We start from the raw sequence: 15,815 nt of genomic DNA on the forward strand, positions 1-15,815 counted from the left end.
CGTATTCAGTGATACAAAACCACAATATACTTGTTTGGCCTCTATAGTCTTATGTTTCTGCAGCAGCTACAATAATAAATTGATACATTTATACCATCAACATATTTTTTAATTTCTCAGAGAAGGAGAATGCTTGTGGGAAGTTAAAAGTTGTTGCACAGCCACAGATAATTCTGAGACAATCAATGTTTCAAAATTGGATTACTGCAATGAAATATATACATTTTAACATAACATTCTGTTCCACTTTAGAAGCTTCATTTCCAACCAAACCAAACCGACAAGAAACAGAATTCTCTAATGTCACAATAGATTTCTAACTTAAGTGTTCCTTATCCTAAAGTAGTGGTTATTGTAAAATGGGCCCTTATAATTATTACCTCTTATCCACGCTGCTTATAGTATCCCAGAATAATATATTATTACGATTTACATTCCATCTTATTTACTACTTAGGATTCTTGCATCACATTCTTTAAGAGCTACTATTACAGCATCTTGTAAAGTTGCCAAAGGCCAAGGCAGTTTATTTTCATTGTAGGTTGTATTTTACTGAAGAGGAACATTCTAAGGGCAGTGAAAGTGTTCCTGCTGGGGTTAACTGCAGTTCAGGAGCATTGACTTTGTTTGAACCATGATGGGAAGGCACAAATAGTTTTCTTCTCTTGTGAAGCAAAAATCCTGCTTAAAACATCAGTATGTCCGTTTTTGTTGCGGGCTTTAAATAGAAATGGTTACCAACATCTATAACTTCATACCCATGCCTAGTTAAGCCCTGAACATAGAGGGACATAAATTCTTAAGACATGATGTGTTTTCTTGGCTTCTGGTCTTTGAGTGTGCAGAAAAATATTTTTAAAAGATACACAGAAACCCTGCATATACAATGGCACCCGAAAAAGGACTTACAACTGGTCCTTGCACTTAGGACTGTCTTAGCATCCCCATGATCAAAATTCAGGTGCTTGGCAACTGACATGTGTTTACAACAGTTGCAGCATCCTGGGGTCATGTGATGGCCATTTACCATCTTCCCAGTTGGTTTCTGACCAGCAAAGTCAATGGGAGAAGCCAGATTTGCTCAACACCTGTGTGATTCACTTAACAGCAACCTTAATAACTGTGACAAAAGGTACAACTGACTTAACAACCATCTTGCTTAGCAATGAAAATCCTTGTTTAATTAGGGTTTGGATCAGCATTAAAGCATATATGAATTAATGAATGTTGTTTTGATCTCATGGCTGAATGTGGAGAGGCTGAGCAAGTCTATCTGTATAATACAATCTTTTAGTTACTATTATTATGATACATTTGATCCTGCCTCCACTCTAAAACATTTATAACCCTTTCCCTTACATGCAGAGTGGAGATTTTTCAAAGGATTTTGTTACCCAAGATGCCAAGGAACAAATCAGAATTTTATTTTGTAGCTAGTACAGTCATAACAGGAAAAAAGCCACCCCAGGTCACAACTCACTAAAAACTGTCATTATGATGATTGATGTAATTGCAAATAGAATTTTGCATCCTGAAAAGAGGAACAAGATAGCAAAACTGCATGTAGAATTGCTCACTTTGTCTTGTCTTTTTGTATGTGTACACATATAACATATAGAGAAACAAACACTGAAACTTGTTTGTCAAACTGACAAGATGGTGCTGTGATGGACCAGAAAAAATGAGCCTAAGGTTATTAAACCACTCTATCTTTGGTTATCCATATGTAAAGTTACCGTAAAAGACATTTGTTCCTAGTAAAGAAACCGAGCTATTTTATTCAAAATGATTGGCATTGTCTGCATGATGTGCTATTCTAACAGTCTTCCTGCCTTCATGAATGTTAGTTCCACTTCTTCAGTTCTATAATATATGGTTGCAGCTGTTGCCATGGCAATTCATTTTTTTCTAAAGAGTTGAATTGAAGACATAAAAACCAGCTGCTATCACAAGAATGTAGATTATGTTCTTATTTCTAGCATGAATGAAAAAATGGATGCCTGATCTGGCCTCTATATAATAGCAAAATAGCAAAGACTTTGTGATGGATATTCAGATTCAAACCGTAAGTCAGAAATTAAAATGGGATGAATGCTTTACAGCTTTTGCAAATTATCCTTCGGAAATATTATGCCAAATATCTCTGCCATATTTTTATTCAGTTTTTCAAATCACTAAGTACTTTTCATTACATATAACTGCAGAAATTAAAATAATTTAGAACCCTGAACAGCTCCCCTCTAAGGAAAGGCTGAAATATTTGGAATGCACGTGATGAGACAGTTTAAGAAAATGGTCAAGTAATATTTTTCTTTCACCAAAGTCTAGCATTGATGAGATCAGCAGCTGAGGATTTAGGACAGAGGAAAAGAAACATTTCTTTGTACTTCTGGGAATTCAATCCCACAATATTTACTTACCAATATGGACACATTTTAACAGAGAATTCAACAAGCTTAGGTGACATAAACCTAATAGTATCTACTAACTAGGTTGACTGCAATATTATCTATTCATTGGACAGATTTTGATTTTGCAAGCAGCATTGTTAACCCTGGTTCATGACATGATATAAGCCAGTGGTGGCGAACCTATGGCACGGGTGCCAGAGGTGGCACTCCGAGCCCTCTCTGTGGGCACTTGCGCCGTCGCCCCAGTCCTAGGCCTTCAGCTGGGTTTTATAAAACCTTTTCGCCTAAGGCCTCTGCCTCCGTGTGCAAAAAAAAAGTTTCAATCAATCAGTCAATTTCAACTTCTCATGGGAAAAAAAAAAGATCTTGCAAAGTTGGAATTGATTGATTAAACTTTTTAGTCCCACCCAGTCTGCCGTTACCAGCGCAGCTACGCCCACCTAATGGACCACACCCACCCAATGGGCCACACCCACCCGGCACCGGACGATGCATAAGTGGGTTTTGGATTGCAGTTTGGGCACTCGGTCTCTAAAAGGTTCGCCATCACTGATATAAGCAATAAAGGAAAGTATTTTTTCTAAATCAATGCTTACTTTGATATAATTTTTCAAAAGCACCTGAGAATCTGGGTTATCTTATCTTTTTTTCTATAGATTTGCAGTTACAAAACATAATATCTATTAATTCTAGTCCCAACTTTGGTCATAACCGAAGGACTATCTGTACTGTTTATAAACAGGGAGAAAACCCCACACTTACTCACCCCTATGATGTTATCTAGTTGGGGAATGAAATATTTTCAAACAAACCACTTAGCTCAAATATCACCAAGGACTCCAGAGTTATATATATTCTCTCCTATTAAATAGATGTTCTCTGACTGTTTGGGTCTTGGAAGTGTTCAGCAACATATCAGACACTGCATAGGTATGGTATTGGTGGAAGAACAATGAATAAAGGCTTCAGTCAGTCAAAAAGAGTAGCAAACCTTTATGAATATTAATTGTAGGAACGAATATTAAAGGGCTCACTGGGGAAGGCTACTTAAACTACTATAAAATCCTTCAATCTTCTATGGCCCCAGACTAATGTGCAGTACAGTTAATTACATATCCAATTATCTTAGTTTTAGAAAAACTTCCAAATTATGGAAGGAAGGTTATTGGAGGAGCAAAACAAAGTGCGAAAGTACATGAACACAGGAGAAGAAGCTGAGTTAAAGCCAACTATACTTGATTTTTGAAGCACTCTCAGCAGAAAGCTCTAAAAGAAGAAAACTTTGATGCCAACATAATTTGTGGTACTAAAACATTGCTAAATACTTGACTTTTGGAGGTAAACTATAAGCCTTACAAAGCAGCATTCCTAAATCTCAAATCTGCAATTTTATTTTTGTCCTTCTGTGTGTGAATAAGTAAATAGATAGACTCATGCATTGATTTAATTCAATAGGACATGGCAACTGTATACATTCTGGCTGACTCAAGCTAAATTATATTTTTCAAAGAACCCTGAGGACAAACTCTATGATGGGACTCACTGAAATCCATCTTTATTTAACAAGCAAGTAATCCAGCAACATATGGCTGCATTTAGATTGTATTTTGAGTTGTAATCGGATCTATCCATAAAGCTTAAAGTAATTAAGCTATAGTGTAATGATAGTTTAGAAATGAATATTGCACAGCTATCAGTAATGGCCCCAAAATATGGCTACATAATAATTTAGAGAACAGATTTAAACTTGACTGAATACTGTGTTCTCCCATATGAAAATATAGAAAAAACTTTAAAGAAAGAATTCAAGAAATTATGTAAATTTCAACTTAGCCTAGATGGACAGGACAAAAACTTGAGACTTCCATTTGATTTTTTATTCTTATACTAGAAGGGAAAAGATAGAATATAATTTCAAAATTCTGCATTTCTATTATATAACAATATTATAGAATTCCAGTAATTTATGTGGTCATATTTTCTGATTTACTCTTTGTAGAAGGGCTGATTCCACCCAAAACATACATAAATGAATTTTTTTGATAGTATTTCTGAAATGTCAAATTTGGAAGTGAAATACGCTCATTTAGTTGAGATCACAAGTTGAATATAAAATTATAGACTGTTATATTTGTATATTTTCAGAAAAATAAATAACATGATCCAAAAGTCTTAAGTTTAATTATAGTAAAAATGTGGCTCATACTGCTACATTAACCATAGACAAAAATGATTCTGATCTTTTAACTTAGCTGATATTTTTAAGCCTGTCATCATTATCCCCATTTGTTGCCTTTTTCATAACCTTCTCTTTGTCAAAACGCAGTAGAAATAAGAAAGAATTATTAGCCCAGCATGTTTTTTGCACAATGGCAAAACAGATATCTATGGGGAATCTATAAAATGCCATGATGATAACAAATGACAGCCTGCTGTTCTTGGAGAATAACTGATATTAGAAACACATTGCTTCTAATCTTGAAATTTTACTCCATGAATTTCTTTAGCTACTATGAAGCTACTTAGTTTCATGGACATCATCACAATTTGAACAAATTAGAAAGCACTACTTCATGCTTATCTTGAATGTATCCGGATGATCTAGTCACTAAATGATCCCATGCTTCTAATTAAATCTTTCGAATTCCAGGTTGGATTTCAATGGATCTTTTACACCTTGTACATCAGGAATCACACAGGATATCTTTCATTTCATATATTTGTGTTAAATAATTGCCTAGCTTTTTCTTGTGAATCTTGCAAGATCATCGCCCTCATTGTAGATTTTCCATCTGCCTTTGTTCCATTACATAACTGCTCTTACAATTAGGCAGAATTGTTTCTTTTTTACTGTTCTGATATCTTTTTAAATACTCATAGAATTTCCATTTGTCCACTGTCTTTTTCTCTTTCATTTTATGTAAGAGTCAGGCACACCAAAGGATGTCTGTCTATCTGTCTATCTGCCTGTCTGTCTATCTATCTAGCTTAAAGGCTGCCCAATAGCTTAGAATGAGTCCACATGACATACTCTTTAAAAGAACATTAAAAAAACAGCCACATATGGCTAGCTATATGTCCCACAAAAAACACCATCAATAGAATAGAATAGAATAGAATAGAATGTAGAATATCTCTATTGACATTGTGTATCTCACAACAAAATTAAGTGCTGTCCACAGTGCACACTACATGCAAGTAAAACCACAAATAAAAACATACAATATATATATATACACATCCTTCACATTCTATTCACCATTGCGCTTCACCCCTAATATTGACTTCAATAGGGACTATTACTGTTGAATTGTATGAAAGGTCACTGCAAATAAATGCAATTTGGGGAACAGTAATGTCACATGGGCATAGCAAAGTAGACTTATCACTGCTTGCAGTGCTGCATTTTGAATCAGGGATGAGTGGTCTTCAAGGGAAGCCCCATTTAGAATGCATTGCAATAATCCAAATGTAAGATGACCCAGGTGTGAGTAACTGGAGGGCTTTCCAATATGGAAATGGGCACAATTGATGCACAAGATGGAATTCTAGGGATACAATCTTTATGGGGGTCTCAATGCTTCCGCCCCTTTAATGGTTTTTTTCAACAATTGTATTGTGTTTTTATTGTTTGATGCCAAGTGTCATTTAATAAAAAAATAAACTGAGCAAAGGTCTTATTGAGCAGGAGCTCAATAAGACCAGGATGACTCCTATTACACCAGTGTAATCCCATCAAAGACTAAAGAGGGATAGTCTACAGATCTTGGGAAGAAGGGAAGGAGAGAGAAATATCCACAGGCAATCCACAGGATTGAGCATAAGCTTGTCCCACCTTCTCCCAATACTCAGGCAGTGAGACCTGTAGGACTTATAGACACTTGACAGTCTATATAACCAGTACCATCTGCATACTCATGATACTGGACCCTGAAGTGATAGATGATAGATACTCCATACTTTCATGTAAAGATATTAAATAGAGGAGATCATCAAACCATGACCAAACATAAGATGAAGGACTGAGGCTTCCCTGTCAACACCAAAATTGGAAATTAGTGAAAATTCACAGAATGCAGTAATACTGCATGATTAAAATATCACTATTGTAGAGTTCCTCAACTGCTATATTAAGATTCTCTTAATCATTTATATGACTATCTAACAGAGAAAGGAAGCAATATATTATTTTCTTATTAGCCTAATTTTTTGTGGTTATCATATTCTTGACATAATGCTCCTGTTAGATTCACTATTTCATAACTTACAAGTTGGCAGTACTATTTTTGGTTAGTAGATATATTATGAGCAAACAAGCAAGTCTGTAGCTGTTATGAGCTGTTCTGAATACAAGAACATGATAAAAATATATATATAAAGGAATCCCTGAAGGTTTTATTCTGCTAATTGTAACCAATTTTAAGGGGCGGTGCTAATCTCCGTTTCTTTAAATCATTGAGCCAGCACTGTCTGAAGATGTTTCCATGATCATGTGGCCAGCATGACATCATTCTGCAGCACAAAATATATGGCAAAACACAGAATGCTGTTACCTTCCCACCAAAATGGTACCTATTTATCTACTTGCATTTATATGCTTTCAAACTGCTAGATTGGCAGGAGCTGAAACAAGTGATAGGAGCTCACTCTGTCATGTGGTGGTAGAACTTGAACTGCCGGAATATAGACCTTTTCTGACATCTTTTAAGCCACCGAGCTTAAATACAGGTAAGCAGTAAAATGATCCTAGCTTGTATAATGTATATGAATGATTAGGTTTGAATCTCTTTATGTTTTGCTCATGGTAGGATTAGCCCTGACTATATGTGTAATCAACATCTGTATCTATCTTTTGTCTCATATCTTAAAAATGTAAAATAATAATAATTGCTTGAAAGCTTACTACTCTTCAGTTTATTAGGGACAAAAGTCTCCAGAATAAGGAGCAAGGAAACATGAATTGCCTTGTAATGGAAATAATAAGAAACCTTCCAAGTAACTACCCTGTCATTATACAAATCTGTCTTACTACAAAGAAACATTCTTCAAGTTAGTATTGCATTGTCCATATCATTTGTTACCATTGTGACATGTTATTACATATCATCTGTTTCTATACAGGGAAACAGCAGGACATTTACTGATTACGCCAAACAATCAGTGATTATTGTTTGACTAGTTCAGTGCACAATTGACCTTGTTGTCCATCCCCAAATCCCTTCTCTCTCTCTCTCTCTCTCTCTCTCTCTCTCTCTCTCTCTCTCTCTCTCTCTCTGTGTGTGTGTGTGTGTGTATGTATGTATCTGGCAAGGAGAACTTGTTATTTATGTTACTATTTTTTAATATTTTAAGTTGTTTCAAGTAAATTACTTGAAGAATTTAAAAATGGAAAAGCAAATAAGTTACAATAATATCAGAAAAAAACTTGCTTCCCTCTCAATCCATCAATTTGTCTAATATAATCAACACAATCTATTTGATTTGTGATGAGGTCTAGGCATGGAAAAGTGTGACAGAATGAGATTCTGAAAGAATGAATCTATTGGACATGACTTAAAGAAATACCATCAAAAGAAAAAGGAGGAAAAAAACCATTGTAAAATGTTGGATGTATGAATGAGGCCGTCCATGGTGTAGCTTTCTGAAGAAATATTGGATTTGCAGCATGGAAAGAAATAAGAGGGGACAAATGTAACATTCTTCTTTGTCTTCTTAAAAAAACTCTGCTCCACGAGGAATCAAAGATTGCATAAAATGGTTTTATCTTTAAGAAAAATGATTTTGGTTTCATTAGCTTTTAGAAGTTCTTACATTTGTGTCTTAAGAAACAGTGATGTTTTTAGATTAAATAACAATTTTGTTCTTTTGCCTGTACAGTAAGAAGAAAGATAGTTTTCACCCATCCTCTTTCCTCCCTTTAGCTTCAGGGAGGTTGTTGATAGATATAGTACTGGAAAACATTTCTCCCTATTCTGCTGTCCTAAGCTCCCATTGAATCAAAAGCTCCCATCGTTTTAGAAACCCATTCTTATACGTTATTTGTTTCACAATAAAGGAATCCTGCAGGATCACAGCATTTGAATATTTCTCACTGTTTGTTTGGTAGCCACCACATGATCCCTGGATAATTTTGTACAAAATCAGGAAAAGTGATAAGTGAAGACAAATTAAAAATTACTTATCCAATGGAGATCCTCTGATAATCAGGTCCATTTGAAAAGTACAGACCATTTTATTCCTTAAAATTGGCTCCTTCTGAATTTGCAAGGCAGTTACACTTCTGAAACTTCCCTGCTGACTCTATATACTTTTTAGAAAAGCTAGCTGTAATCACCATCAAAAAACTGTCCATTGAGTTTTAGGTTTGAAGTATTTATACTGGCATTTGATTGGCAAGAAGTTGAAAGAATACATTCTGATTTCAGATTCGCAGCTGGAGATTAGTTTTAGCTTCTATATAAATCTTTGCTATTTAAATGCACCCACTTGATATAAAGGTTATTGAGTGTGTCTGTGAAGAATTCTACAAGGACCTTTAATTTGACAGTTTACTTTTTTATCAGTAGGTTAGAATCAGAATGTAGGAAAGCTACCATTTAACAGAATGTGAAGTCTATTTGGAAAGGGAAAATCTATCATAAACATTACATTTGTGATATTAAAAGGTGACTCGGAATTATAACTTGACAAAAGAAGTAACACTTATTCTATTGATAGTTATGTGGCAAAGTTCTTACTGATTTGGATTATCTGATTTTAAACTTTAAATTGTCATGCTTTTAAGATTTACAAAGGAATATTTGTTTTGTAGACAGCAAATTCATTCTGTCTCTGTCTCTCTGTCTCTCTGTCTCTGTCTCTNTTCTTCCTGGCCTTCTTAAGGCTAGAGGAGAAATCAGAGTCACCCAGCTAACTTCATGCCTAAGGCTGGACTAGAACTCAAAGTCTCCCTATGCCTGCCTCTAACTTGGTGCCTTAAACTCTGTACCAAACTGGATCTTATTTCTTGGAAGGAACATGCAGTAGTCAGTTGGCTCCATTCCACTTCCAGATTTGGTTTCTGGTTAGTTTATAAGGAATCTGTTTGACATTATACACTCATAAGTTGGGTCCAGGTCAGTATCCATTCAGCCAAATCCAAAGCTTAGGGCTAAATGTCAATTTAAAGGCTCATGCGGAACAGTGAAAATGGTAATATTTTAGGCAAAAACATATTAGCAGCTGGAAATTTTGCTTACATAATTCTTACAGATCAATTACCTGTATCCTATATAAACTACCACATGCCATTTCTCTGGAAACATATTGTGCGGTTGAACTTTTGAAGTGTCTTAAATCATGTTTGCAAGAATCCAAACAGAAAAGAAAAAAAAATAACCAGTTTTTCATATTACTTCAAGTGGTTTTGGATTTGTGAAATTCACATAAACTTTGTTGCAAATTATTAATGAAGGGAACTGGCTATAACAGATTTTTTTGAATTCCCCAGATGCATTCAAGTGATCATATTTTGAGCACAAGGCATTAAATAGATACAAAATATTATCAATTCTTTCCAATCTTCTATGCACAGAATCATGGAAGGGCCAGTTAAGTCACTGACTGAACCTGAGGCTCAGGGAAGAAATCCCAATGAATGCATCTCGAACAGATGAGAATATTTATGTAGCCTCTTCTTGACCAATTCAGTAATGGAAGCCCTTCACCTCCCTAGATAATTGTCAAAACTCTTTTACTACCAATCTTTTTCTACCATTCAACTAGAAATTGCTTTCCTATAACTTAACAAAATTATTATAAACCCTGTACTATAGAACAAGTGAGAACAGATTTTTATGTGTTATATCATAGTTTCATCATACTTAGTTTATAAATACCATTAATAACCAAGAATTACTCATACCATATTTTTACATTTGGTGTGTCAACGCTGCTAACATTGGATGTTCCTGTGCTGACAACTGATGAAAATGCAGCCATTTCCTCTTTCTCTTTAATGTGCTTTTTCTGGTATTTAGAAATTAGGCGCAGTAAGGGGGGTTGGGATGAAAGCTCGATCTCAGCTAGCCATAATAATAACTCTGCTTTGTGGGAACCAAGGACAAGCTGATAACATTTTGGCAGGCTGAGGCACTAGGGAGGAAGCCCGCATTTTAGGCTAATGTGATTTATGACAGCTTATTGGAGATGGGAATTGCGCTTTGTTACTTTGTATCTCAGGAGAGGGAATTTAGTTTTGGGGTTTAACTATGTAGTGCCGATACTTTGTCTCCTGAATAAAATATTCTTTAAGGAAGAATCTTGCCTTGAAGTTCTTTTGATGGGTTACATCTATCGGAACCATGACATTGTGTTCATTACTTCAGGGAAAAATGTATTTTTCTTTCTTAAATTTAAATTTATTCCCCTTTCATCTTTTTTCAACCTCACAATATTATTTTGAATTTTATTTGTCTTCTAGTGTATTAATTATTACATCCAATTTTTCCTCAGCTTAAAATCTGATCAACATTTCTTCCTTCTTTTTCATCCAACTTATTAACTTAAATATTGAAGGATAATCCTCTCCAAAATGAATAGGATGTACAGATGAGCATTATTTGAATATGGTTTTTGAAATAATTATATTATTAGTAAAGCCCGATGCTTAACATTACAAAAATAGCTCAAATTCTTTTACAAAACCTATAGTTAAAATTCTCCACAGACAAGACTAACATCAAATCAAGACAAAGCAAAACCAAATCAATTTGTATTTGCAGCATATATTATTTCCTTTCTATTTATCTATTTATCTTAGAATCCAGTAGAAGCCTTAGTTTTGCTATTTTGGTTCTTATGTAGGCATTTTTTCCCACGTCAAATAGAACCATTAATATAATCGCCCTGCCTATAGTTACCTGTGAAAATTGAAATTCAGGGTCTGTTGTTCAGTTCAGTATAAATTATATAGGAATTTCCCTATTTCTATAATAGAATTTCTTTGTTAAGCCTTATTGTTGTAATAGGATTACAATATAACCAAAATGCAAAATGTGAATGTAAGCAAATTCTAGGTTCCAGGCCACACAAAAATATGAGTTGCTTCAGTTACCAGATTTTTCTTCTTTCTTTTCTTTTATTTGTATATTAGATATACAAATATCTATTGTACATCTATTTGTTTGTATATTAGATTTATTTTTCCCCCTCAAAATAAGACTCAAGAAGGCTGACAAAAATTGAATACAAAACAATCCCAAACCTGAGTATGTATTCCAGCCTGCACCTCCAATTTGTATGGCAGTTTCTAAATTAAAAACCCTATTTTGCACACTGTAGAATATTATGAGTATGCTTTGACTTAAAGGGGCATTGCACTTATCATTGCACTAATCATTGCACTTATGATTAAGGTTGATAATCTAGTCTTTTCTCTGTATTATTAAAAAGCAATAAGCAAAAATCTTCATTCACCTAAACTATGATCAGCAGTGAAAATCAATACCTGATGATGAAACAGAAGAACGTAGGTGCCGTATATTTGGCAACTAAGATAACGATAAAGAATGTATCAATACTTAAAGAAGGGGATTTGATCTTATGGAACCAAGTGCGCGGAAGTGAAGATATAGGTTTAATTATGAATGGAAGAGGCAAAATGTATGTCAGAAAATCTGAATTGTTATACTATGTATAAAATTAGGAATTCATAGATTACTACACATGGCAAAAGTATTAATATAAAATACTTTTTGAGTATTTTTGATAAATTTGAGCATTTATGATAAATATTGTTAAAATAATACAGAATACTAGGATATAAAATATTCTAAATGTGCGACAGATCATTTTTAGGGAAGTTTCAAGTAACACTTAGGAGTATTTTGTGCAATCTACTGCAGTGGTCTTATTTTTTTATGGCCCTTGAACTACAGCATTAGAGAATGACATTTTATTCTGACCTTTCTTAAGAAATCAAGAGCTTTTAAAGTGTTTAAATATATTAATTATGTTGTTGGCTTACTGAGTTAGAAGCCATCTAAACATCTGAGTAAAGATGTTTGACATCTGGATGCATATGTGATTCCTGAATTATATTTATAGAAACATTTAAATGCTATTTTCAGTTTTGTCAACTTCATATTTTTTCCCCAAAATATTCTTATAGTCACCTAAAAACACTACGAAATGTATGGTAAACCAAGTAAAATTTATGTAGCATTATATGATGCCATCTGTTTCTAACATAATATATTAAAAAATGTATGGAATCACTTTTCTGAACTAAGGTAATATTATTTGGATGACAATCAATAGAGAGATAAACATCAGATGAATCATAAGGCTGGACTGAAAGCCATCTTGATTCACACTTACTCATTGTGGATAGATGTCTCTGATCATAGAAGCTTTGACACCAAGGGGGACAGTCAGATATGAATAAGATCTGAAATCCTCTTTTACTTTAATTTAGTTCATACAAAGTTACTCATTGAAAAATAGTGCATATTGCTGTGTTTAAAGAATTATTAGGAGGCCAGAATTGAAATCCACATTGCCAGCCATTTATAACAAACAGTACTGCTCACTATTCTTTTAAAAACTATAATGAAGGGGAAACACAAAAAATATGAGATCCCATATCTTTCTGTTCTTCTTTTATCAATAAAAACCTGGCCACTGGGGAGACAGTACTTCACATGCCCTATATATAGAAGCACAGCTATCTGGTAGAAGCTATGATGATTTCAAAATATGTGTAAGATATCACCACACCAATGATGTGAATAATTTACTTTCATAATTTTATGTAAAAAATGATACAATGTGATACAAGTATGTAATTGTGTAATCTGTGTGTGATTATGTTAACACAGCCACCATCCCTTCCCTCTGTCCTGTAGAAGGGAAAAAACATTTCATAAGAACAAGATATCTGGAGATCACCTTCTAGTCAGCATTTATTCATACACCAAATAAAACTGTCAACATGAAACCTTTATTTTCTGTTGCAATGTTATCACATTGTTATTTAAATATTATAAAAAACATGTGCAAGAACACACAGATACATGCTATGGCTGGGATTATACATGACTTCTACCCATAGTTTGTTTACACAAACAAAATAAAAATTGACAGATAACACACTAAAGCAAAGCCCAATCAATCATATTGTAGTTTAGCCCACTGTGTAAACTATGATGACTATGAGGAATGATTGTATAATTTTACAATATGTATAAAAGTTTGGCAATTTTTTAAACCAATGTGTGAATGTGCTTTAAAGTATGCAAGATAATATTCAGCCAGGAAGAATCATGTTTTATTTAGGCTCATTCATTCTGACACATTAATTTCTCATGGTGAAGTAGATTTCATCAGCAGATTTCACAATTAGTTTAATGGATCTTAAGGCATATCAGTGTGCACCTTATGATTTAAAATAAAACAATGCCTCCTATTTTGTAGGTACTCCATGGAAATCTCAGTGCACAGCCACTAATGAATCAGTGCAGCTTCATTTATCTTAGATAAAAGTTTAATGAGGTAATAAGAATTAAAATAAAAGTATTACTTTAAAGGCACCAAACAGTGAATGAGTAATATTTAGCAACAATTGAAATTTCTCTTGTTATATGTATAAGAAAAGCATAATTCAGAAACAGTAAGGAACATCCATTGTTGACTTACTTTAACAAAAGAGATTTTTCACTTACTATGTGAGAACTATAGCCACAGCATCATTAAGGACACTTTCTCCAAAAAGGAGAGTATAAAGATCTGTATCAACATGAAGCTCATGAAAAATAGCTAGGACTGTCACTAGAAGAAATAAAAAAGAAAATACGTTATGCTCAGATTTCTTTTGACTAAATGAATTAAAGGCCATACATATCATGCCTTTTTGAGGTAAACAATATTAAGTGTATAAGACAGGAAAAAGAAATGTAGCTAAATCTAGTTTATACCAACACAAATCACTATACCACTTTAAATGTTTTCATTTTTGCAAACAATTGTTGTTTACCTACTATCTTTCTAACAGTATTTATATGCCTTAAAATTTCCCTATACTTTGTTTTTCATCTTTAACGAACATTCTGTCAAGATATACAAGTTCAATGGCTCACTCTAAGTTTTGTTATTTATATGTAATTTGCAACAGCTTCATCCAGTTCCCTGTCAAACATAAGTACCTTGGTCTTGGATACATTATTTTTTAGTTCTATATTCCATACTGCATCATATATTCCAATATTTGCTGCAACTCATTCAGATTCAGAGCTCACACATCTCTAATGTCACCATTAGCATCTCTTATACATTTACCCTAATTATATTAAACAAACAAGAGGTCATCATGCTTCTTTATCATACTCCTTGCTCAGTATTGAACTGTTCACTGAGCATCCCATTTATTCTCACATGCTTTATTTCTATTGGAAACACTTCTGTCACATTCACCAACCAATATTAATTTCATATTTACACAAAATGTTTTATAACTCACTTTCTGATATGCGTTCTCTAAATGAACAAATGCACAATAAACAATATTTTTCATTTCATATATTTCTCAGTGACTGATGAAAACTATGTTATACACACATAAAGCTGCAGGACATTGTGGTGGTTGTTACTTCCTCTGTCCTTTCAGTCAGAATTCTGGCAATCTCCTTCTTAAGTACACTTAACAAAATCATCATCCCACAAAGTTTTTTCTTTTGTTATCACCTTTGTTTCTTTACCTTTTGTTTAAGGGTACAATATTGTTCTCTATTGCAACCACAATTGGGACAAGAAAATTTGTTAAGTGGTATGATCATTAAGCAAGGTATTACATGACCTGATTTTATGACCTTTTTATCATCATGGTCATCATGGTCATTAAGTGAGACATCACATGATCATGATTGGCAACCTTCCTTGCCAGCTTTCCCATTGACTTAGCTTCTTAGAAGCCAGCCAGTGAGGTTGCAAATCATGATCATGTGATGTCTTGCTTAACGACACTGGTGATTTGCTTAATGACCACAGCAAGAAAGGTTTTAATCGGGTATGGTAATGTGAAGCTTTGTTTAATGACCACATCACTTGATCATTAATTGTGGTTGTAAGTTGTAGACTACCTATAACCATTTATTTTAAGTACCGGACACAAATCCTGTTTTTGCATACATTTTGAATAATGTGCACTTAAGCAATCATATTAATGGATTTTAGACTCACTATGAACTCTCTTGTCTGTTTAGGCATCTGGGATATGTATCATGGGTGAATGTGGATTTGGCATAACTGCATAACAGACTTAGATAGATGGCTAATGAATAAGGGAAGGGTTGAATGTACCCTGCCTGGGTTTCCTCATTTGCTTCATTCTTTTTAAAAAAAGGGTAAGATGAGGCAAGTACCTTTTTT

At 34.0% G+C, this 15,815-nt stretch overlaps 1 protein-coding gene across 1 annotated transcript in view; it reads right to left on the bottom strand.

Annotated features, from left to right (window-relative positions):
• LOC107293169 (sodium/hydrogen exchanger 9) overlaps nt 1-15,815 on the bottom strand; it is a gene marked incomplete at its 3' end in the record, with an annotated part of 98,060 nt that overhangs the window by 24,666 nt on the left and 57,579 nt on the right. The window contains exon 6 of the mRNA XM_015822312.2: nt 14,114-14,219. Within this exon, the coding sequence (XP_015677798.1) occupies nt 14,114-14,219 (106 nt within the window). The remainder of the gene's footprint in view (nt 1-14,113; nt 14,220-15,815) is intronic.

Source organism: Protobothrops mucrosquamatus, unplaced genomic scaffold (assembly GCF_001527695.2).
Source record: "Protobothrops mucrosquamatus isolate PMUCROS unplaced genomic scaffold, P.Mucros_1.0 scaffold1522, whole genome shotgun sequence".
Lineage (NCBI taxonomy): Eukaryota > Metazoa > Chordata > Lepidosauria > Squamata > Viperidae > Protobothrops > Protobothrops mucrosquamatus.